Genomic DNA, 22296 nt, shown 5'->3' with positions numbered 1-22296 from the left:
CCCCGCGGCCCTTGCGAGCTGACATCACGGATGGCGTGTCCCTCGTCACGTTTAGATTAACAAGCTGCGAAAGGTAGTCTTCGGAGGAACTAGCGCCAGAAGACCTTTAGCTGAGCTTCGGACTGGCTCCCTTCTCTGAAAGGCACAAGGAGGCTAGGTGGCAGCTCAGTGAGGGGGGAGAAGGAGGCTGCCGTCGTGACGCGGTCCGGAGGGGCGTTTCGCTTTCAGGTTAGGCGTGGGCGCAGACGTGTTAGGAGCGGCCGCTGAGAGGGACCGGCTGACCCAGCCGCGCTTCCGAGTAGCTTTAGTCAGGATCGGTGGCATTTCGGACTTGGGGTCCTGGATCAGGCCAACTGTCCTTCACTACGCGGGCAGCTTTTCCCGGTCTGAGGGTCGCGGACCTCAGGAGAGGCGAAAAGGACCCGGATTGGACCAGACCGGAACCACCGACCCTTGCCCATGGCGGCCTTCGTAAGTCTGAGGCGAGGTTCAGGGGCTCCGACGGCCTGTACAGCCCCTCACTCACCATCCCGCTTTCTCTTCTCGCAGGGCCCCGGCAGCCAGAATGTCACCGAGTATGTTGTTCGAGTTCCCAAGTAAGTCTCTCACCCCGCCTCCCACTGCCCCCTCCCTCCAAAAGAGATTAGAACCTATAAGGACCTCTAGATGAGCCCAGCACTGCCTGTGATTCGCCCTCCAGATTGGTAGCGACCTGAAGGCAGGGCTGGAGTTGAGCCAAGGCCTCTGGGGAGTCACTGTTTTTTGGACGGAATGAATGAGTACCTTTATATGCAGTTCGATGCAGCCCTGCGTAGCATCCCCTCTGCCAGGAATGCCTTTTCCCTAGCTGTGACTCTGCTGTTGGATCCTTGTTGATCCCCAAATCGTTTTCTTCCTCCAGGAAGCATTCCTTGCTTGCCCTCCCTTCTGCTTAGGGCCGAGTTCTTGATTATCCCCACATCTTGGATTCCGCTAAATCTTTGTCCATTTTTCTGCATCGGATTGAGAGTATGGATCTGGCTTTCCTGACAGACTGGGAATTTCTGGTGTGTTTTAAGGGTCCTCAGCTCAACATTGCCTGCCACAAAGGGCTGAACCCAGGAGGGTTTGTTGAATGATTGATTGACTGAGCCCTGCCTCTTCTTGACCATTCCAGAAATACAGCCAAAAAATATAACATCATGGCCTTCAATGCAGCTGATAAGGTCAACTTCGCTACATGGAATCAGGTAAGTCCTAGTTCTGAGGTAGATGAGAACTTGATTGTGGACCTTGTGACTGTAATAGTAACTAAGACTTAGTTTTCTCAAAGTTACCCCAATGGAGATGAATGATGAGGTCTAGGTTGAGTTGCTGGGCTTTGAGTAAAATTTGTCAGGCCCTGCAGGCGGCCTTCTCTTAAAAGGAGAAGGCTTTTTTGGCCTAGATTTATCTGGGCAAGTGAGGGGGCTACATCCTGCAGATGCTCTCATAGCCTTCGATGTCAGAGGGTCTGGAAAGGGCTTTGGAAGCTGTCTTAGTCTGGTGGGGCTGCTCTGTCAGAATACCATATAAATAACAGATACTTATTGCTTACAGTTCAGGAGGCTAGAAGTCCAAGATCAAGGCACCAGCAGGTTCAGTGTGGTGAGACCCGCTTGCTGGGGTCCTTTTTATAAGGCTCCCCCTCTCATGACCTAATCACCTCCCAAAGGCTCCACCCCCAGATACCATCCTGCTGGGGGTTAGGTTTCAATATAAGCATTTTGGAATGGAGACACAAACGTTCAGTCTACAGCAGAAGCCATTGAGGGTTTTAAACAGGGATGTTGTAAAGCGATCTCACTGCTGTGGGGTGCCACGGGCAGGTGAAGCAGGGTGGGTGGAGGTGACAAGCTCTGGTCCCAGTGAGCCATGATGGGGCGTGGAGCAAACAAGTGATAAGAAATGTTTGGATTATAGTATATTTTGGGAGTGAAGTTGACAGGGTTTGTTGATGGATTGGATATTGAAGGGTGAAGGCCAGGGCAGAATTACAGACATACATTTAAAAATAACATGTACTGCTAAATTGACTAGAAATTGAAATTTGGAAAACCTCAGGTTTTAATGGCATCTGAATTTATGAGGCAGTCCAGAGTCAAATGCAGAGAGAGGCCAATTTCATTGTTGTTTTTACCACCACTATGATCTTACTGTTTGTTTTTTTACTGTTTCTTTTCTTTTTTTCCAATTTGGAAACAATTTCAGACGTTCAAAATGCTGCACAAGTAGACATAGTACAAAGCTTGCCCATATCCCTTCATTCACTGAGTGCCAACTTTCTGCTTTTTTTACCAAGTTGGATGTTGACTTGGATTGTCTGTAATTCAGCTTGGGGATAGTAAAGGGTGTTCTTGGGGTAAGGGCACAGCCTGAGCATGCACCCTGTTGAGAGGATTTGCTTCCTGTTTCTCCCATCCTGTCCCCCCAGGCCCGGCTGGAGCGAGACCTGAGCAACAAGAAGATTTACCAAGAAGAGGAGATGCCCGAGTCAGGTGCAGGCAGTGAGTTCAACCGAAAGCTTCGGGAAGAGGCTCGGAGGAAGAAGTACGGCATTGTCCTCAAGGAGTTCCGGCCTGAGGACCAGCCTTGGCTGCTCAGAGTCAATGGCAAATCAGGCAGGAAGTAAGTAGTAATGACAGCAGGTACCTGCCTTCATCCTCCCTCATGCCCTCACTCTGCAAGATATTCTCTGAACTTGTATGTCCCATGTGCACAGCATGTCCTCCCTCATGGGGTTTATTTTTATTTTACTTATTATTTTTAAAGATTTATTTATTTATAGAGAGAGGGGAAGGGAGAGACAGAAAGGGAGAGAAAAATCGTTCGGTTGCTTCTTGCATGCCCCCAAGTGGGGACCAGGCATGTGCCCTGACCAGGAATTGAATCGTTGAACAGGGGACCTTTTTTTTGGTTTATAGGACGATGCCCAACCCGTTGAGCCACACCAGTCAGGACTTTGTTATTTTTTTTTAATCCTCACCCGAGGATGTGCTTATTGCTTTTATTTTTAATTAAAAAAAAATTTTTTTTGAAGATTTTATTTTTTTTAGAGGGGGTGGGTAGAGAGGGAGAGAAACATCAATGTGAGAGCAACATTGACCGGTTGCCTCTTGCACGCACCCTGACTGGGGACTGAACCTGCAACCTAGGCATGTGCCCTGACCAGGAATCAGATCCAATACCTTTTGGTTTACGGGACAATACTTCAAGCAACTGAACCACACTGGCCAGGGCTTGGGATTTTATTTTTAAAGATGAACAGAGATGGTGCTTGTATGGGAGCTCTAAGGACCATGATGCAGAAAACCCAGGCACCTACCCTGTTCATGTATAGCAAGGGGCTGTCTTGAAGGTGACAGGCAGGGAAGAGGCACTTTGTAAGATTACCTGGACTTTTATGGGGGAAGAGTGTGAAGGCAAAAGCCAGGAGGAGCCTGGAGGCATATCAGAGGGGTCTGACTGCAGGGCCTGAGCTCTTCATGGCTGATCTAACATGTTACTTTCAGAAAAGACCATGATATGTACACTGTGGCGTGCCCTGAGGCCTCTATGCAGGGTGGGGAGCATTGGCCCGGCTTTCCAGATTTAGAAATCAAGACTCAGACAGCCCAAGAGCTAACCCAGGGCCTACCAGTCTCTGATTTTGCTCAGAGAAACCAGGTGGCTCTGTAGAGGGGGCAAGTTGGAGGCATGGGTGGGCCAGGGCTGGTCCCTCTGGCCAGGCTGTGACCATGGCTCTTTGCAGGTTCAAGGGTATAAAGAAGGGAGGTGTGACAGAGAACACGTCCTACTATATCTTCACCCAGTGCCCTGATGGGGCCTTCGAGGCTTTCCCGGTACACAACTGGTACAACTTCACGCCACTGGCTCGGCACCGTACGCTCACAGCCGAGGAGGCTGAGGAGGAATGGGAGAGGTGAGTGAGCCAGGGCAGGCCTGGGAGGGAGCCAGAGTAATTGGAAATGAGGTAGGTCACCATAACTTTGTACCAGCTAGGTGCTAGGGACTCATTGGTAACCAGGCCAGTCCCCACCAGGCCCTCAGGGAGCTCCCAGCCTAGTGGGGATGGACAAGGGCCTGGGAGAGCTAAGGAAGTGGAGACCAAGCACAAATTGGCAGAGCAGGGCAGAGTGTCTGTGGATGCCGTGGGTTCCCCCAGGCAGGAGGTCCATGGCTGGATCAACTGCGGGTGTCTGTTGCTTGAGACTGGTCTTGTTATGGCCTTTGTTTTGAAGTCTTTTTTTGTCTGATATAAGTATTACTATCCCAGCTTTTCTTCTTCATTTCCATTGCTTTTGTCTATGTGTGTCTTTTGTTCTGAGTTGAGTCTGGTAGACAGCATATACATATATGGGTCTTGTTTTCTAATCCACTCTGCTACCCTATGTCTTTTGGTTGGAGCTTTTACACTATTTACATCAAAAGTGATTATTGATAGGTACGAATTTATTTTTATTTTTATTCTTTATAACTATGTTCCTCTGTTTCTCCCCCTCCCCCTTTCCCTCCTTCTTCTTAATTCTTTCTTCTTTCTCCCTCAAGACCCTTTTAATACTGGTTGGCGGTAATGAACTCCTTTAGCTTTCTCTTGTCTGGGAAGCTCTTTAGTTCCCCTTTAATTTTAAGTGATAGCTTTGCTGGGTAGTTTTGGTTATAGGCCTTTGCTTTTCATCACTTTGAGTATTTCTTGCCAGTCCCTTCTATCCTTAAATGTTTCTGTTGAGTAATCAGCTGACAGCCTTATGGGAGTTCCCTTGTAGCTGACTTTCTTTCTCTTGCTGCTTTTAAGATTCTCTTTCTCTAACCTTTGCCATGTATCTTGGTCTGGGCCTGAGATTGGTCTTGAGCTGAGAGAGGTGGTGGGATGCCAACCCCACACCAACACTTTCTCCTTGAGAGGCTTGGGACATAGGGAGCTGAAGAAGGGTCAGCTCTCCCTGTGCGATTTCATGGTGTTTCATGCTCTGTGTGTGTCAGATCATCCCTCCTGTCACCTAAATCATATCTGTGGTTCCCCTCTGCGAACACCCAGTGAGGTGCAGGAAAGATGCCTGGCTCCTGGAGGTGGGCGCTGGAGCCAGGCCCGTTGTCAGACCCCACTGTATCCCTCCCTGCTGCCCACAGGCGGAACAAAGTTTTGAACCACTTCAGCATCATGCAGCAGAGGCGCCTCAAGGACCAGGACCAGGATGAGGAGGATGAGGAGAAGGAGAAGCGTGGCCGCAAGAAGGCCAGTGAGCTGCGCATCCATGACCTAGAGGATGACCTGGAGATGTCGTCTGATGACAGCGAGGCCAGTGATGAGGAGGGTGAGCTTGGACAGAGCCCCCCTCTGGCAGTTGGGATGGTTGGCACAGCTGCCTGAGTTGTGCCTTGGTCTTTACAAAGGTGGCTGAGTGACAACATAGAAAGGTTAATGCCATTGAATAAAAGGTTTAGGTGCAGTTTCCTGGGAGATGAGAGGGCGGCACAGCACCAGAGTAGGTAGGAGGCAGAATGAGTGATGGGAGGGACTTGACTACAGCACTTATTGAAGTTTCCAAGGGAAAGACAAGGCAGGACAGGGAGATCACTTAGGATTTGCCAGTCTGAACAATTCCACTGGGCTCTGGGATCCAAGGGAGACTTAGGGCAGGGGATAGTGGCCCTGAGTGTGAGATTAGAGAGTGTGTGTGGCCAGGCGGATAGGCCCCAGTTGGTTAGCTTGCACATGAGCAGTGCACCCTTGGGCAAGCCCTTTGTCTTCTCTTAAGAATCGTCGAGCCCTGGACATCTCTCCCCCGTTGTCAAGGACCTCTGAGATATCCCAGTGTCATTGAACATACAAATCATGATGAGTGCTCAGCCCCCCTCCACTTCCGTAGGTGGTAAAGCCTCCAAGGCCAAGAAGAAGGCGCCAATAACGAAGGCAGGCCGGAAGAAGAAGAAGAAGAAGGGGTCCGATGATGAGGCCTTTGAGGACAGCGATGATGGGGACTTTGAGGGCCAGGAGGTGGACTACATGTCTGATGGCTCCAGGTGAGGCAGGCAGGAGGCTGGTGTGAGACCCTGGGCCAGCCTGGAGGAAGCACTCACTCAGCCTCCACTGTCTCTCTGTCTTACAGCAGCTCTCAGGAAGAGCTGGAGGGCAAGCCCAAGGTCACCCAGCAGGAGGAGGGCCCCAAGGGCGTCGATGAGCAGAGTGAAAGCAGCGAGGAAAGTGAGGAAGAGAAGCCACCTGAGGAGGATAAGGAGGAAGAGGAGGAGAAGAAGGCACCCACACCACAGGAGAAGAAGCGGAGGAGAGGTGGCCTTGGCTTTCGAGGCTTTGGGCCCCTCTGCTCTCTGCCAGACCCCCTTATCTGAGGGTGGGTACAGGAGTCTCTGGCCTGACATCCCTTCTTTGGCCCCATGCAGACAGCAGTGAGGAGTCAGACAGCTCAGAAGAGAGTGACATCGACAGTGAGGCCTCCTCAGCACTCTTCATGGCTGTAAGGCTCAGCCCTGGGGTCCAGGGTTGGGGGTTGGCCTTGGTGTCTGTTTCCAGACCAACAGCCCTAATCCTGAAATTTGCAGAAAAAGAAGACGCCCCCTAAGAGGGAGCGGAAGCCATCAGGGGGCAGTTCGAGGGGAAACAGCAGGCCGGGCACACCCAGCACAGAGAGTGGCAGTACCTCCTCCACCCTTCGGGCTGCCGCCAGCAAGCTAGAGCAGGGTGAGTGGCCTTCCTCTCCTACTGTGACCTCTTAACCTATTCTTGTCTGTTCTTCTGTCAGGATCTGAGGCCAAACCAGGGGGCAGACAGGTGTCTGCCCCTGAGCCCCTTGTCCCCATAATCTAGGCACCACCCAGCCCAGGCCCGCCCCCCATCCCTCCGACAGGTCCAGCCTCCCAGTTCTAATCCTCAGCCCTGCCTCTGCTCCCACAGGAAAGCGGATGAATGAGACGACGGCAGCCAAGCGGCTGCGGCTGGACACTGGGCCCCAGAGCCTATCTGGGAAGTCAACCCCTCAGCCCCAGTCTGGGAAGTCAACCCCCAGCAGCGGGTCAGTTGGCAAGGACAGCAGGGGCAGGATGGGGGTAGCCAGGAGGGAGGGCCTCCCACTCACCTACCCAATCTCCACTGGGCTCCTCAGGGACGTGCAGGTGACTGAGGACGCTGTGCGCCGCTACCTGACACGGAAGCCCATGACCACCAAGGACCTGCTGAAAAAGTTCCAGACCAAGAAGACGGGGCTGAGCAGCGAGCAGACGGTGAATGTGCTTGCCCAGATCCTCAAGCGTCTCAACCCTGAGCGCAAGATGATCAATGACAAGATGCACTTCTCCCTTAAGGAGTGAGGGGCTGGCCCCCACCCTTCTGCCCAATAAATGAGCTCTGGTCTCCAGAAGTGCTTGGGTTCTTGAATTCCGTGCAGTCACTGCCATGTGGGTCCAACTGCCCGTGTGTCACCCTGCTCCCTGAATCCCAGGACCCAGCATTAATAAGTCTGGAAAAACCTATACAATGTTCTCAATTTACTTCTCTCATTCTCCCTCACCCCTCTGGACTCTTTAGATGTCTCTTAGAACTTATTTTGCACCTGGGGTGATTTCTTCAGCTCTGCTTTACACTTCGCTGGTTGTGCTTATCCACCACCAACCCATTAAAAACTTAGTTTCTTTTTCAGATTAGCTGGTCTGTTTTGAGTGTTTTGCCCTTAATGGTTTTCATTCTTTCACATTTTCATTTTAAGCATCCTGTCGTACAGTTTCTGCCTCACACATTAGCACCTGAAGCTCACTGGGCATCCTGTTCTATCTTCTGACTCTTTGTGATCGAATGTTTTGTAATCTCAGGTGGGGGAGCTGGTGGCCAGCTTGGGGTTCTATCTGTGGAACTCCTGGATGGTCTACTTTGCAGGCTAGTCCTAGGTAGTTTTTGCCTTTGCTCCTGCCAGGTGCCCCAGGAGTCCCAGCCTGAGTCCATTTGGGGTTCTAAACTCAGGGGCTCTGTCCTTACATGGCAGCAAAAACCCAAACCCCTTTTATTGTTGATGTTGGCATCTGGGCCCTGTTTTTCAGTTTTCCAGTGCCGCTTCTGGGTCTTCCCTTATTCTCTTACAAACTGGTAATACATGTATTTTTCTAGCTTTGCTAGGTGTTCTGTAGTGGGAGGACTGACTGTTCAAGTTCATGGACATTAACACTGCTAGAACTGAAACTTGGCAGTCGGTGCTACTTTTGAACACCCATCCTGAGTGATCTGGGTTCCATCTTGCACTTGGCTGGGACCTGCAGGTGGAAAACTTCCACACCTAGTTCCACAGGACGATGGCTGTCAAACAGGAATGCCTGAGATATAAGGCTAATTCCTAGGAATGTCCCAGTTCGGTCCAACCTTCCTCCTCATACTTCCGCCAGGTTTTTCTGCGCCAGCAGGAAAGAAGCCCTCACCCTTTGGCCTGGCAGTTTCACCCTTGCACTCATGGCCATGTGGACTGTGGTCTAAGGCCTCCCCACCAGGCCAGACCATGTGCCTCAGTGGTTAAGAGCAGGGGCCCTTTGTTCAGCGGGACCTGGGTTCAGATTCTGCCTGTGTTTAATTCTTGGTGACTTTGGACAAGTGACTTTTTTTCCTTTTGAAAGTAGTCTCTAGGACTACAATAAGAACAGCCACACCAAATTATGGAAGCAATCCCCTGTATGTGGACTTTCAGTCATTTCTGATCTTTTGCTAATGCAAACAAGGCAGTGAATAGCCCTGACCTTGTGTCTGCTCACCCCCTAAGGACGAGTTCCTGAAGCAGGTTAAAGGCATGGGATTTGCTGTTTGAGTAGCAAATGCTCAACTGCTGCCAACTTACACTCACGCCCACAGCGTGGGGGTGTGCCTATATCACACATGCACCCCAGCCATGTGGAAGCCAACTTTCATTTTTTGCCAGTCTTGGGTGCTGAGTCTCACTCGAGTTTTCACTCTCTCACCTGTGTGAGGTCAAACATGCAAAAGCTATTTGAATTTCCTTTGCCTTAAAAGCTCTCCCCCAAAATGACAACAAACTCACAACTATCAACAACTGATTCCAAAAATAAAAACAAAAACAAACTAAGCAAACAACCAGAACAGGAACAGAATCATAGGTGTGGGGATCATTTGCAGAGTTATCAGCTGGGAGGGGGAAGAGGGAGAAATGGGGAAATGGTGCAGGGAATAAGAAGCATAATTGGTACAAAATAGAAAGGCGGAAGTTTAGTATAGAAAAGTGTGAAGCAAAAGAACTTATATGCATAACCCATGGACATGAACTAAGAGGAGTGGGATTGGTGGAGGGAAGTGGGGTACTGGGAACGGGAGCAAAGAGAAAAGAAATTGGGACTACTGTAACAACAATAAAATATACTTAAAAAAAAAAAAGCTCTCCCAGGTTCCTCAGTGCCAGGCACTATGTTAAGACACTAAATGACTGTCCTCAGAACCCCATCTGGGAGAGACTTTGATTGGCCTCTCCTTTCACAGATTCGGGACAGAGCCTCACTTCCAAGGAGCTAAAAGGAGCTGGGTGTGGAAGTCATTGTGACTTGCAATGGCCTTCAAGACCCAGTGGGAGTCAACCTCCCCTCACTCTGATGCTCGGGACTCCAGGACAAAGGGGAGGTCTCATAGTCCTCAGGTGGGCCTTCTAGAGACAGTAGTCCCTGCAGGGTGAACTTCCTGCCCCTTGTGTCCCAGCTCTTGGCTGTCCTGGGGCCTCTCCCTTTTCCTGTTTTGACACTGGCTTAGCCAGGCCCAGAGACAGGGGCATGATGCTTAATCCTCCAGGCAGGAACCATGATGGAGGAGTCCCCATTAACTAAGTCATCTGCTAACCCACCTCTTCCATACGCACACATCTGCTTCACCTGGTGCCCAACACGGGCTTCTGAGCCTCAGCACCCTGCCTGAGAGAAGGGACCCACAGAACGCCCCTCCCCACCTCTCCCTCCAGACAGGAGGTGGGGCAAGGACCCGGGTTGCTCACCCTGGGCTGGGCTCTGGCTGCCACCACAACTCATAAATCAGGGGATGAAGGGGGTGTCGGAAATGGGTCTGTGGAATGTCTGGATGTCAGGGTGAGCCCTTAACTCTTAGGACAGAATGTGGGGCAGAGGGAGCCGGTCTGCCTGTGTCCGAGGATCTGGGGAACATGGGCCCTTGTGCTCACGCAGTGGCTGGCAGTGAAGAGGTTATTTTCCAGCTCAGATGAGGATAAATTGAGGGTGCAGGGCATCCTCACCCTCAGGAACTGCTTGTCACAATGGCCACAGGAAGAGTCCTGCTCGGCTCCCTGCTGCTCCTGTCCCTGCAGCTGGGCCTTGGTGGGGACTTGGATGCTCCAGGGGGTCTGGTGGTGGAGGCAGCGCTCTCATCTGAGCCAGTAGCAGACATAGGGACCTGGATGCCACAGCTGGGTAAGGACCTGAAGGACCCCATGTGATTTCCCAACTCCTTCCTGGGCAACTCTTGTCCCCTGTCAGCTGCCCTTTGTCTTCCCCCCGCCCTCCAGGTGCCCGCCTGCGCCGAGCCCCAACTGGCCCTTGCCAGCTATGGAGCTTGGCCCTACCTGTGGCAGATCTGGGCCTGGGCTACACTTCGGAGGAGACGATCATCTTCCGCTACTGCGCTGGCAGCTGTCCCCTAGGTGCCCACACCCAGCACAGCCTGACACTGGCCCACCTGCGGAGCCAGGGCAGAGCACGTGGTGGCCCCTGTTGCCGGCCCACCCGCTACACTGACGTGGCCTTCCTGGATGACCACCACCGCTGGCAGTGGCTGCCCCAGCTCTCTGCGGCTGCCTGTGGCTGCGGTGGCTAAGGGTGCCTGGCCTGGGGCCGTGCAGCTACACCAGGAGTCCACTGACTTATTTACTGGAGACTTGGATGCTGAGAAGATGAGAAAGTAGGGGTGGCACCTCAGGGCTGCCAGCAAGGAACACAATAAAGGAAATTGCTCCTGGGGCCTCATGACTTTGTGTTCAGTGGGGTGCACCTTGACCCTACCACCCTAGCTCCCAGTTAGTGGGCAGGTGGGTCCTGGGCTTCCCTTGCAGAACCCAGCCCCAGCAAACAGCCAGTGCAAGGAAGCCTGCCTTGTCCATTCTCTAGCTTTATTCACAAACACAGTGCCTCTGAGAAGCTTGGGGAAGGGCTGGGGGTTAGCAGACTGGAGGAGGCTGCCCAGGCTCCCCTGGCCCCATTCCCTCAGGGAGGGAACGGCAGATCACAGAGATGCGTCGGCCCCGTGGAATCCGATGTTCCCCAAAAAAGGACTCTTCATCCCGAAGGATCTCATGGGAGAAGTCATAGCGGGCCGAGTCTCTGCAAGAAAAAACAGGCTGTGGCTGGGTGGGGTAAGAGCACCCCTGTTCTAGGTTGAGCGTCTACCCAGCGTCTGCTGGGTAGGGGATGGTAGTGTTTGCTCTGAGGGCTGAATGGGAGATGGTGCTCAGAGTGCTGGGTAGTGTCTGGCCAGTGATAGTGGGGTGGGGGCTCCTTGGCTTGCAGTACCTAAGGATGTACAGGGAGCCTGGCTCCAGCAAGAGTTCTAGCCACTCCCCCGGCTCCTGGGTATGTACCAGCCGCATGACACTGGGAGACAGCAGGGACAGGCCAGCGATGGTGGCTCCACAGAACTGGAAGAGGGTGCATGGTAATGGGTCAGCCTCTGGCCTGGCTGGCCCAGCCCCAGCTGGTAGTACTAAGATGTTAGCCTCTGCCTACTTTGATGCTGTCCACGTGTGGCTTGATGTAGCCCCGAGGTTCCAGATCCAGCACATGCACCGAGTGCAGCAGGGTCTGGCCAGGGCCAAAGGCGGCCGCTTGCACACGCTGCAGGATGGCCCGGCTTGCCTCTGACCAGCGTGACTTTTCTGTCTCTCGGAAGCCGTGGATGGCCTGCATAGAGAGCTCAGGTCATGCCCTTGGGAGTGGGGAATGGAAACAGATTCGGAGGGACAGAGTGGAGAGCAAAGGTCTGGTTTTCCCAGCATGACTCTTGACCACACCCTCAACTCACAAAATTTGTGGAAACTAAACCATGATCCTGGGTCTCAAACCCTGACACCTGCCCCACCTAGTTTGGCCTCAGTCTTTTATGTACTTACTTTTTTTTTTTAGAGAGGAGAAGGGAGGGAGAAAGAGAGGGAGAGAAACACCAACGTACAAGAGATACATCGTTGCTTCTCACATACCCCAAACCAGGGACCTGCCCGCAACCCAGGCATGTGCCCTGACTGGGACTCGAACTGGTGAACCCTCGGCTCACAGGCTAGCGCTCAATCCACTGAGCCACAACAGCCAGGGCTGGCCTCAGTTTTTTGCACCCACCCTCGGGCTCCAATTCAGCATCAATTCCCATCCCCAATGCTGACCCCACCCCAATATTCAATTTTGTGTCAGTCTCCGCCCCTAACCGGTGACCTTTCCACATTTCGCTCCACACTTGTTTCTCTCCCTAATCTTGGTCCTGTATCTCAAACAATGGCTGGTTTGGCTCAGTGGATTGAGCGTCTGCCTGCGAGCTAAGTGTCGCTGGTTCGATCTTCCAGTCAGGGCACACCAGAGAAGGAAAACTCTGACTCCAAAAAACCTCCGCTGCCTTGCGGCATACCTCTTCAGGGGAAAGGCTAAGGGAGTAAACCCCGACAGAAAATACGGAGCCGGAGTCCCTAAGGCAGTTTGACGTTGTAGTCAACACCGGCAACTCCTGCGGCGCACCTGAAGCCAAGCTGTATTGACTCCGTGTTTCCCTTGAACCCTTCAGCGAGAGGGGGGGTCTGCTGCATGGGCAACAGCAGACCCTCCATATCACCCTGCCCAGGCTCTGTAGCTTCAGCTTCACTGGAGAGGACACTCCAGCGTCATCGCAAGATGTCGATTCAACACGGGAGGAGACAGATACCGTGTCACTCCCGAGTCGGACTGCACAGCCATTCTCGGCGGTGCAGATAGACTCTTAAGAAGCTACACCATCGTCTTTCGAGACGGACGGCTGCCGACGATCTCAAACACCCCTCAGTTCCAGCTCCTGCCTCCAGGATCGTATGGCCCTAACCTCATCTTCCAAGGGCTCTCTCGGCCCCCAATGACCAAGCTTCAATATTTTGTCCCCGTTCCCAAGGTTCTGCCCCCAGCCGTTGCCCCGCCCCACCCAGCGCCTCACTTCCCGGTCCCTGTGCCTACTGTAGCCCCTCCCCGAAAGCGCTGCGTCCTAGGTACCGCCCTCATCTTAGCCCCGTCCGACCCCAAAGCTTCACTTCCGTCCGCACTCCCAACGTCCCTGCCTTCGCCCCGGACGCGGCTCCGCCTCCGACGGGGCCTCACCGCGTCCCAGTGGTCGAATTCATAGCGGCGGCGGCTCAGCTCGCGCTCAACCTCGCGGATCAGCGTCTCTTCCTCGGCCGCGCTGAGGAAACCCGGCCGTACCACAGCCGCGTCCCGCAAGCGTCTCAGCACTGCCGGGCCCGAGCCCCGCACTAAGCTAGGCCCGGACAATGTCCTCAGTGCCAGCCACCGGCTCCCGGCCATAGCCTCGGAACCCGGGAGCGGAACCGGCCGGGCTCAGGGTGACGCCCCCACCCCAGAGTCTTTAGATGCGGCTGCGCCGCGTCCCTCCAGCGATTGGCTTTCCTCGGAGCCCATGTTCTCGCTCAAGGCTACTGGTTTGGCGCGCCGCTTGAAGCTATTGACTCCTCCCAAGGCCCACCTCTTCTCCCGCGCTATTGGGCGGCATTCCTCAGTAGCTTGAACTATTGGCTGTCCCGCAAGTCCATTTCCAGGCAAAATCAGGAGCTGGCCTTGGGTGGACGTTAGGTAGGAGTCGTAGAATTTCGGCCAAGGCCGATGTTTTGGAGTCGGGGAGGACTAGAAGTTAAGGGTGGAGAACAGTTTTAAGAGGAAGGGGTCGGGTCACAGAGGTCAGGAGAGTGACGTCAGGTCACAATTATGGAACCAAGTTTTGCAGAGTTCGGGGTTGCCGCCAAAAGTCAAAGCTAGGCATCACCCATTTACCCCTCTCTATGGAATTATTCCCACTCATGTACAGACTGGTTTGCACCTTATAAACAAAATTAAAACCAAAAACTCATAGTGGTAGAATTGGCACATCGCCGTTTTGCAGCCTTCATTGGAATACATAGCGGATCTAGACAAGGAGTCTTGTCGGCTCCTAACGTCACGAAAAGAGCGACAGCTGGACTCTGTCTCCTGATGGAGTGAGTACACACCCCCAGCTAAGAGGTCACTTGCCAGAAAGTGGAACCTGAATCCAATTAGATTCCTCTAGATTTACACACCAAGTCCTGACCCAATCATCACAATCCAAACAAAGTCCACAAGACAAGTGACCCCATTTCTCCAACAAATGAATCTCAAGAAAAAAGAAGAGGAAGAGTTTGAGAGAGATTAAGGGGTAACCTGCAGTTACAAGAGACTTAGATATCAATTAGTTACAAAAAGCTAGAAAAACAGAGACTGGGGGAATTTGAACATTGGCTGGGTGTTTGTAGGTATTGTAACATTTTTATGTTCAAAAGTGGTATTGTCTTTTTAGAGATTCCTTACCCTTTTAGACATACATACTGAAATATTTACAGATGTAATGAAAATTGGGATTTGCTTCAATGTAATCCATGGAAGTGGGGGATAGGGAGGCACAAACCACAATTAGCCTTGAATTGGTAATTGCTGAATTGGTGTGATGGGTACATGAGGCCTCATTATCCTATATTTTCTATTTCTGTATATATTTAAAATTTACAGCAAAATTTCTTAAAAGAGTTGTCTGACTCCAGTATTTTCCGGCCCATTTTTTCTGGGCCTCCACAGCACCAGAAGTGCTTATTTGAGACCACATACTGACTTCCACTGCCAAATCCAGTTGCCAGTTTTCAGCCTGACCGCTAATTCATTGACAAGCTGGTGTCTCCTACATTTTTATTTCCAACCCTGCCTTCAGATTTACCTACCCCTGTGATGTCTGAGGTTTATCCAACATTGAACATAACGTCCAAAATCAGCTTCTGATCATGGCCTCCAAATTGGCTCCTCTCAACAGCCTTCCTGCCTCAGTTAACAACTCTACATCTTAATAGCTGCTTTGGGCCATTCCTTTAGTTTATGAAGATTACTTTCTCAATCTCTCATCCCACCTGTCAGCCCTGCCTTTAAAACCTGGCTGAGCCCTGACTGGTGTGGCTCAGTGAGTTGAGCATTGTCCCACAAACCGAAAGTTCGCTGGTTCAATTTCCATTTGGGGCACATACCTGGGTTGTGGGCCTGGGAAAGGGATGGATTACATTGATGTTTTTTTCCTTCTCTTTCTTCCTTCCTCTCTCTAAAAATGAATAAATAAAATCTTCTAAAAAAATAAAGAAATTAACTAAAAAAAATAAATAACCTGGCTGGACTGACCTCTTCTCACCACCTGGTAGGGCCTTCAGCCTTCATCTGGGTTATTCCAACAGTCTCCTAACTGGTCTCCAGGTTTCAGAGCTTGCTGCACTCCACCCATCTCTTTGTGGGAGCCACAGCCATGCTTTTTTTCCTCTCAAAACCCTCTGTGGTTCACCCTCCTTGCTAAGACCTACTAGGCCTTTTGAGATCTGTACTCCTTTCCTTTCTACTCTTATTAATCTTCTCCATTCTAGCCTTATGGTTCCTCCCAGGTGCTCGGCAGCCCTGCCTCAGGGCCTTTGCACTCACTGTGCTCTCTGCCTGGAGTGCTGTGTACCAAGATAGCAACATGGCTCCCTCCCTTACCTCCTTCAGGTTTCTTCTCATGTCACCTTCTCAGCAAGGCCTTTGCTGGCCACCCCATCTAAAATTGTCTGACACACACACTCCGCATACTACTTTCCCTGATTTCAAACTTTCTACCCCCACAAGAATTAGTTCTTTGAGGCCTTGGTCAGGTAGCTGTTGTTTGGAGCATCGTCCCAATATGCTGGGGTTGTAGATTTGATCCTGGTTGGGGCACATGCAAGAATCAACTGATGAAGGCTTGGATGGGTGGAAGGGCAAATCGATGTTTCTCTCTCTGTGTCTCTTTTCCTTCCACTCTCTCTCTAAAATCAGTAAAGTTAAAAAAAATCACTTAAAAAAAAAACACTGTGAGTCCAGCTGGTGTGTCTTATTGGATTGAGTGCTGGCCTGCAAACTGAAAGGTCGCCAGTTCAATTCCGGTCAGGGTACATGCCTGGGTTGTGGGCCAGATCCCCAGCTGGGGGTGTGCGAGAGGCGATCCATGTTTCTCTTTCACATTGATGTTTCTGTCCCTCTCTTTATCCCTTCCTCCCCATCTCTAAAAAAAAAATTCATTGAGAACAGGGATTTTTGTGTTTTCTTCATGCTGTGTCACAGCCTCTAGAATAGTGCCTGGAATTGTGTATATGCTCAGCTGAGGTTGTTGAAGTTAAGGAGCTGAAGATCAGAGTCTCCAGGTCAGGGCCCAAGCAAAAGGAAGTGTACTGTATATGCATGTGTGATGACGGAGCAGGGAAGGAAGGAACTACAGAAGGGCAGCAAAAACTACAAAGATTTAATTTAAAATCACAGTGTCTCAGCCAGGATACCCACGATTAGGGGCATCCCCAAGTCCAAAGGTCCTCAGGGGGCTCCTCCAGGCCCAGCAGTGAGGGGACAGCAGGGCAGCAGCCATAGCTTCTGGCTCCTCACCTTTCCTCCGGAGGCTGAGGTCCATTCAGGTACTCACTGGGGCAGGTTCTGCTGCTGTCACCACTGCCACGGGCTCCTTCTGCACTAGCTCAGGCTCATCCTCACCATCCTGAGGTGGGTGCACTAGAACCTTGTCCAAGATGCCAAACTCCTGGGCCTCCATGGGGCTCATGTATCGGTCTCTCTCCATAGCCGACTCTTGGGGGTGGGGGAAAGAAGTGGGAGGCAGGACATGTGTGGTTAAAACCAGAGACCTGGGACTAGGTTTGGGTCCCCTTTTGCCATTTTTTCCCTGTATGACCTTGGCCTTCTCTGCTTTGTGTCTGTTTCCCCATTGCTAAAATACCTATTTCAGAGTGCAGGGGGAAGGGAGAGAAGGGGGATAAGTAAGGGAAGGGTTTAGTCAAAGAACGTGTATAAATGACTCATGGACATGGACAACGGGGAGGGATATGATTATGGGAGAAGGGGTGGGCTGGGTGGGGGAGAGAAGTGGGGGAAAAATGGGACAACTGTAATTGAAAAACCAAAAAAAAAAAAAATAATAAAGTTAAAAAAAATTAAATAAAAATACCTATTTCAATTTTAATTTTTTTACTTGTTATTAATATATAATAATCTGGGAAAGGGCCTGAATCGTAAGTGGATAATGTGATGAATTTCAGACTGAACACTGTACCCACATGGCCAGCATCCAGATCAAGAAATGGGACATTGCCCTATGTCCTGAAACCTTGCTCGGGCCCACTTCCTGTCATCAAGTCCTCCTGCCCAAGAGTAGCCACCATCCTAACAGTTATGCCTGTTTTTGTTCTTTAAATATGTGGAATAACAGTGTTTACCCTTTTTTGCCACTCGGCACTAGGTTTTTGAGATTCATCCAGGCTGCCATGTCATTGGGGACCATTCTCTAGCTGCTGTATAGTATTCCACCCTGTGAATAAACCACCACTAATGCACTCATTCTACTGCTGTGGGTATCAGGGCATTTCCCTGTTTGAGGCTTATACAAACAGGGTTGCCAGCAGCATTCCTGTCTGCATCTTTGGTGGACATAGCACTCCATTCTCTGGATTATACGCTGAGCCAGGGGGTACCCCAGGATCTTTCTGCATGTTTAGCCTTAGCCAGTAGTGCCAAAGAGCTGGAGTTAGGGAGCCACAGTCAGAGCCTCAGCAGCTGTACAATTTTCACTCTGCCCTCTCATGGATGAACATTCCAGTTGCTCCACATTCTTGTCAGTGTTTGGTGTTGTCAGTATTTTATATTTATCCATTCCAGTGGATTGAAATGGTATCTCATTGTGGTCTTCATTTGTTTTCCCTTCTAATGCATGATGTCATGATTAAACAGCATCACCAAAGATGGTGAGCATCTTTTCTCATGTTTCTTGGCCACTTGGGATATTCTTTGTTAAAGACCTTTTGACCTCTTTCAATGAACCTTCTGAGGATTCTATAAATTGGGTTTTTTTAAGTGCTCAGAACAGGGGTTCTCAACCAAGGGTAATTCTGTCCCTCAGGGAACACTGGACAATGTCTGGAGACAGTTTTCGTTGTCATAATTGGAGGGTGTTCCTGGTATCAAATGGGTGGCAGCTAGGTCACTGCTCAATATCCTACAATGCCCAGGATGGCCTCCACCACAGAGAATGATTGACCCTGAATGTCAATAGTGTCGAGGTTGAGAGGCCCTGGCTCAGTGCAAGGCCTGGCACATCTGTGTTAGTTCAAATAAAGGGGAACAGCTGGGGGTCTGCCTGGGGCAGGGTACTCACCAATCACCTGCAGGCTCTGTTTAGTGTGCTTGGCATAGATGTTGTAGAGCTGCTTTTTGAGTTTCATGATCTCCTCTGCCTGAATGGCAATGTCTGTGGCTTGGCCCTGGGGGACGTCCCAAGAAGAAGAAGGTTGGAACCAGTGTCAGCCACTCTTGGGGAGGCTGGTGATGGGGACTTGGGAGCCCCCTTTGGACTTCGGACTGCCAGTGTTCAGGCAGGTGGGACAGGGCTTTGTGAGTCCCTCCACATCCTGCTTCATTCTCACCACCATCAGGAAGGCTTCCTGGATTAAATATATTTTCTTATTTTCTGTTTCTGGACCTCATTGACCCAGAGGAATGGTCCTTCCCAGAGTTAGCTAATTCCTAGGGAGAGCAAACAGCTCACCTGAAGGCACACCTTTCATGTGCAAACCAGATACTCCAGACCCCACACCCCACCACCTCCTATGGGGATTCTGAGCCAATCACCTGCCCCAATCACACCAGGACCAGTTGCCATACAACTAGGGAGCACTATTACACCCCAGAGCTTGTTGCAGTTATTCAAACTAGCCAATCTTAAGCCTCTTTATCTTGCCTTGCTCCCACTTTTTACCACAGAAACTACAATAAAGCTTCTTGCCATGTTTTCTTCCTGCTCCCTCTGCCTCCTGACCAACCCTGATACCTCCCTGTGTGGCCCTGCCATAGCCTGGCATGCCCCTTCTTCTTGAAAACTGTTAACAAACTACCTTTTCAATAGCAATCGTCTTCTGTTAACCTCACTCTACCGGAATAGTAATAAACCCTACATTTTAAAACACTGAAAACCCCCACATGAGTTTCACCTAGTCAGTCCTTCTGTCTAGACCCCTGTCACCCATCCCTGAAGCAGTTTGCAGGGCCTGGCACTCACCCGGGCGCCCCCAGAGGGCTGGTGGATCATGATGCGTGAGTTGGGGAGTGAGTGGCGCATGCCCTGGGTACCCGCAGCGAGAAGCAGGGAGCCCATGCTGGCGGCCTGGCCCACACACCACGTGCAGATGGGGTTCAGGATGTACTGCATCGTGTCGTAGATAGCCAGGCCCGAGGTCACCATGCCGCCTGTGGGTGGGGGTACGAGTTAGGGGCTGTGCCAGCTCCTCCAGCCATCCTTTCTCTGTTATATCTCCTGGTCCTATGGGGGACTGGTGTGGATACAGCCCTTTAAAGCAGGGTCTGCAAATGCCTTGGGGTGGGGGGCAGGAGGTGACAGATACAGGTGACACAGGTCAGCTGGGAGCAGGATGAAGTTGCTTACTCCACAGTGAGCTGTTGCCACATGTGCATATGGGCCCAGGGTAACCAGATCTGCTGAACTTTCAAGAGATACTATAATCGGGAGAGGTGGCAGCTGAGGGTGAAGCTCTGGAGGCAGCCTGCCTGGGTAAGACCCCTGGCTGAACAATCTATCATCTGTGTGGCTTGGGCAAGTTACGCAGCCTCTTGGAGCCACAGTGTGTCCTAGATTGTGGTAACTAATACCTATCATGTGAGGTTGCCATAGGACCAAATAAGTTAAATGCATATAAAGTGCTCAGGGAAGCACTTGGCACAGTAAGTACTCAATCAAGATTAGCTATCCTTTTTTGGGTTGGGGGGGGAGGGTGCTAGTGGTGGAATCTGCCAATTTTAAAATGTTGACAACTAGGTCAGGTTGGCAAAATGTTATGTGTGTGAGAAAGACAAATACCACATGATTTCATGTATGTGTGGAATCTAAAGAACAAAATAAACAAGCAAAGCAGAAAAACTCAGATACAGAGAACAGGCTGATAGTTGCCAGAGGGGAGGGAGTTGGAGGACTCAGAGAAAAAGGTGAAGGGATTAAGATGTACAAACTGGCAGTCACAAAATAGTCACAAGGATGTAAAGTACAGCACAGGGAATATAGTCAATACAATTCTAATAATTATGTATGGTGTCAGGTGGGTCCTAGAGTTATCAGGTGGATCACTTCATAAATTACATAATTGTTTAACCACTATGCTGTACACCTGAAGCAAATATAATATTGAATGTCAACTATAATTGACAAAGAATGTTATGTCTCTGATCATAGAAGGAAGTTCAGCTGAAGATGTATGAACCTAGACTTAAAAGCAAGGAACAGACAACTTTTGGAGGTTTCAAGACACTTTTGGGATTTTGAAGGAAACTTTGAATCCTTTCTTTCTCCAGCGAGAGAACATCCCTGATGGGGTTGGGGGTGGGAGTGTGGGTCCCCTGAGTCACCCAGTGCGCCCAAGGATTGTCCTTTGCACTTAGGTAGGCCCCGCTCACCAGGGCTGTTGATGTACATGTGGATGGGCTTCTTGTTGCTCTCGGACTGCAGGAACAGCAGCTGGGCGATAACCAGGCTGGCCACACTGTCATCAATCTGCAAGTGGGGGAGGACCAAGTTGTACCCAGATTGGGGGAGGAGGGGAGGGCTAAGAGATGTGGTTTCTGGTGTGACTGGGGATGAGTCAGGGAACCAGGATGAGGGTCTGGAATAATTCAGGATTCAGGGGGAGATGTGTGTGTGTGGGGGGGTTGGGACTCAGAAGTTTGGGACACAGGAACGGGCAAGTCAGTGGGGCTTCCGGCACAGGAAGGGAAGGAGTCAGGAGGGTTGAGGAATTGGAGTACAGGAATGGGGACGGGATCATAGCTGTGGAAGGGAGTCAGAAATCAGGGAGAAGCGGATTTGAAGAAGGGTTCAGGAGAGAATGGCGGGGAGCGGGTATTGGGGACCAGGGGGGAGTCAAGGCTTATGTATGCGCAAGGAAGGGGTTGTCAGGTTATGACCAGAGCGGAGGAAAGTCAAGTAGGAAAGGTCAGGGGGCCAAGAGGGTTCGAGGAGAAGGGTCGCTTAGGGTCCTGGCAGGCGCAGGGGAGGGTCAGCGCGCGGGGTGCTCACCGGACCCATGACACACACGATGCGCTCCCGCAGCAGCCGTGAGTAGATGTCATAGGCGCGCTCGCCTCGACCCTAGAGGAGAAGGACGGAAGTGAGGGTCAGGGCCGGCCGTGCCCCCAGCACGAGCCCCAGGCCGTGTTTTCGGCTGCCGCTATACCGTCTGCTCCACCACGATGGGAATGAGTGGGATGGCCCGGGCCGCCGTCAGGTGCAAGCTCCGACGCAGGGCCAGGCCCGTCTCGGGCGTCTGCTGTGTGCGGAAGCGAGCGGCGAGGGGAGGCCCCAACGCGGGGAACCTGCTTGTCGCCAAACGGGTCCCCCCAACCCATATTCCGTGCCACATCCCGCCGCTGTTGCGTCCAGGCTTCGGTCTGATGGCAGAACTACAACTCCCGGCGTTCTTTGCGACGACAGCGCTTTTTCACGAGGCCGACCACTTCCGGGAAGCTGGGCGGGCACATTCAGGGACGGGGCGGAGCCATCGGAGGAAGTGGCGCCCGTGAGAGCCTGGAGAAATTATGGAACCAGTAGTTCGAAGCCCTTTCCCGACTAATTTGTCATAATTTTCTGCCGTTCTTATTTTAAAAATCAACATTCTACCACCGGCGCGAACGTCAGCGGGACGGATTCAGATCGCGGGGAAGAAATGTCAACACTGTGCTCACTGAGCCCTGGCCTTGGGGACCTTCCAGCCTGGTGGGGCTGACTTTTACCGTGACCTTGGCATTCACCTATTGTCAAGTGTGAGATGGAGGGAACCCAGGTTTTGGGAACACGAGAGTGGGCTGTGTAAGCTTAGGTGCATTGCTTTATCCCTCTGCCTGTAGTTTCTCATCTGGAAGAAAGGATTTAAGGACGTGCTGTTGAAGCTGCATATTGAAGTCACCCGAGTGCAAATT

At 51.4% G+C, this 22296-nt stretch overlaps 4 protein-coding genes across 4 annotated transcripts; 2 read left to right on the top strand and 2 right to left on the bottom strand.

Moving 5' to 3' along the window:
* Positions 1 to 24: 24 nt before the first annotated feature.
* Positions 25 to 7677, top strand: GTF2F1 (general transcription factor IIF subunit 1). Its single transcript, XM_090289489.1, has 12 exons — positions 25 to 471; positions 550 to 596; positions 1157 to 1229; positions 2453 to 2646; positions 3770 to 3940; positions 5149 to 5333; positions 5889 to 6042; positions 6129 to 6310; positions 6421 to 6494; positions 6580 to 6718; positions 6932 to 7049; positions 7140 to 7677. The coding sequence occupies exons 1-12, from the start codon at positions 460 to 462 to the stop codon at positions 7342 to 7344; spliced, it is 1554 nt and encodes a 517-aa protein (XP_090145615.1). The 5' UTR covers positions 25 to 459; the 3' UTR covers positions 7345 to 7677.
* Positions 7678 to 10280: 2603 nt separating this feature from the next.
* Positions 10281 to 10888, top strand: PSPN (persephin). Its single transcript, XM_090289488.1, has 2 exons — positions 10281 to 10434; positions 10512 to 10888. The coding sequence occupies exons 1-2, from the start codon at positions 10281 to 10283 to the stop codon at positions 10835 to 10837; spliced, it is 480 nt and encodes a 159-aa protein (XP_090145614.1). The 3' UTR covers positions 10838 to 10888.
* A 220-nt stretch (positions 10889 to 11108) lies between these two features.
* ALKBH7 (alkB homolog 7, RNA demethylase) lies at positions 11109 to 13670 on the bottom strand. The gene is made up of 4 exons (XM_090289487.1): positions 13345 to 13670; positions 11743 to 11916; positions 11530 to 11654; positions 11109 to 11340 (listed from the first exon to the last, which is right to left on the bottom strand). Exons 1-4 carry the CDS (start codon positions 13546 to 13548, stop codon positions 11178 to 11180), a joined length of 666 nt encoding a protein of 221 aa, XP_090145613.1. The 5' UTR covers positions 13549 to 13670; the 3' UTR covers positions 11109 to 11177.
* A 2867-nt stretch (positions 13671 to 16537) lies between these two features.
* Positions 16538 to 21801, bottom strand: CLPP (caseinolytic mitochondrial matrix peptidase proteolytic subunit). Its single transcript, XM_090289486.1, has 6 exons — positions 21555 to 21801; positions 21398 to 21469; positions 20779 to 20875; positions 19373 to 19560; positions 18473 to 18578; positions 16538 to 16893 (listed from the first exon to the last, which is right to left on the bottom strand). Exons 1-6 carry the CDS (start codon positions 21738 to 21740, stop codon positions 16721 to 16723), a joined length of 822 nt encoding a protein of 273 aa, XP_090145612.1. The 5' UTR covers positions 21741 to 21801; the 3' UTR covers positions 16538 to 16720.
* Between the last annotated feature and the right edge of the window lie 495 nt (positions 21802 to 22296).

Source organism: Furipterus horrens, unplaced genomic scaffold (assembly GCF_987537825.1).
Source record: "Furipterus horrens unplaced genomic scaffold, mFurHor1.1.pri manual_scaffold_10, whole genome shotgun sequence".
In the NCBI taxonomy this organism is placed as follows: domain Eukaryota; kingdom Metazoa; phylum Chordata; class Mammalia; order Chiroptera; family Furipteridae; genus Furipterus; species Furipterus horrens.
This window is presented reverse-complemented; position numbering and strand designations above follow the sequence as displayed.

Excerpts from the sequence above, each read along its gene's own strand:
- GTF2F1 (XM_090289489.1), top strand. Across the intron at positions 1,230-2,452 it reads ACTTCGCTACATGGAATCAG|GCCCGGCTGGAGCGAGACCT; the intron begins GTAAGTCCTAGT and ends CTGTCCCCCCAG. Across the intron at positions 3,941-5,148 it reads GCTGAGGAGGAATGGGAGAG|GCGGAACAAAGTTTTGAACC; the intron begins GTGAGTGAGCCA and ends TGCTGCCCACAG.
- PSPN (XM_090289488.1), top strand. The coding sequence starts at position 10,281 with ATGGCCACAGGAAGAGTCCTGCTCGGCTCCCTGCTGCTCCTGTCCCTG. Across the intron at positions 10,435-10,511 it reads GACCTGGATGCCACAGCTGG|CTTCCCCCCGCCCTCCAGGT; the intron begins GTAAGGACCTGA and ends GCTGCCCTTTGT.
- ALKBH7 (XM_090289487.1), bottom strand. The coding sequence starts at position 13,548 with ATGGCCGGGAGCCGGTGGCTGGCACTGAGGACATTGTCCGGGCCTAGC. Across the intron at positions 11,917-13,344 it reads AATTCGACCACTGGGACGCG|GCCATCCACGGCTTCCGAGA; the intron begins GTGAGGCCCCGT and ends CTCTCTATGCAG. Across the intron at positions 11,655-11,742 it reads CACACGTGGACAGCATCAAA|TTCTGTGGAGCCACCATCGC; the intron begins GTAGGCAGAGGC and ends ACCCTCTTCCAG.
- CLPP (XM_090289486.1), bottom strand. The coding sequence starts at position 21,740 with ATGTGGCACGGAATATGGGTTGGGGGGACCCGTTTGGCGACAAGCAGG. Across the intron at positions 21,470-21,554 it reads CCATCGTGGTGGAGCAGACG|GGTCGAGGCGAGCGCGCCTA; the intron begins GTATAGCGGCAG and ends CTTCTCCTCTAG. Across the intron at positions 19,561-20,778 it reads CATGTACATCAACAGCCCTG|GCGGCATGGTGACCTCGGGC; the intron begins GTGAGCGGGGCC and ends CCCCACCCACAG.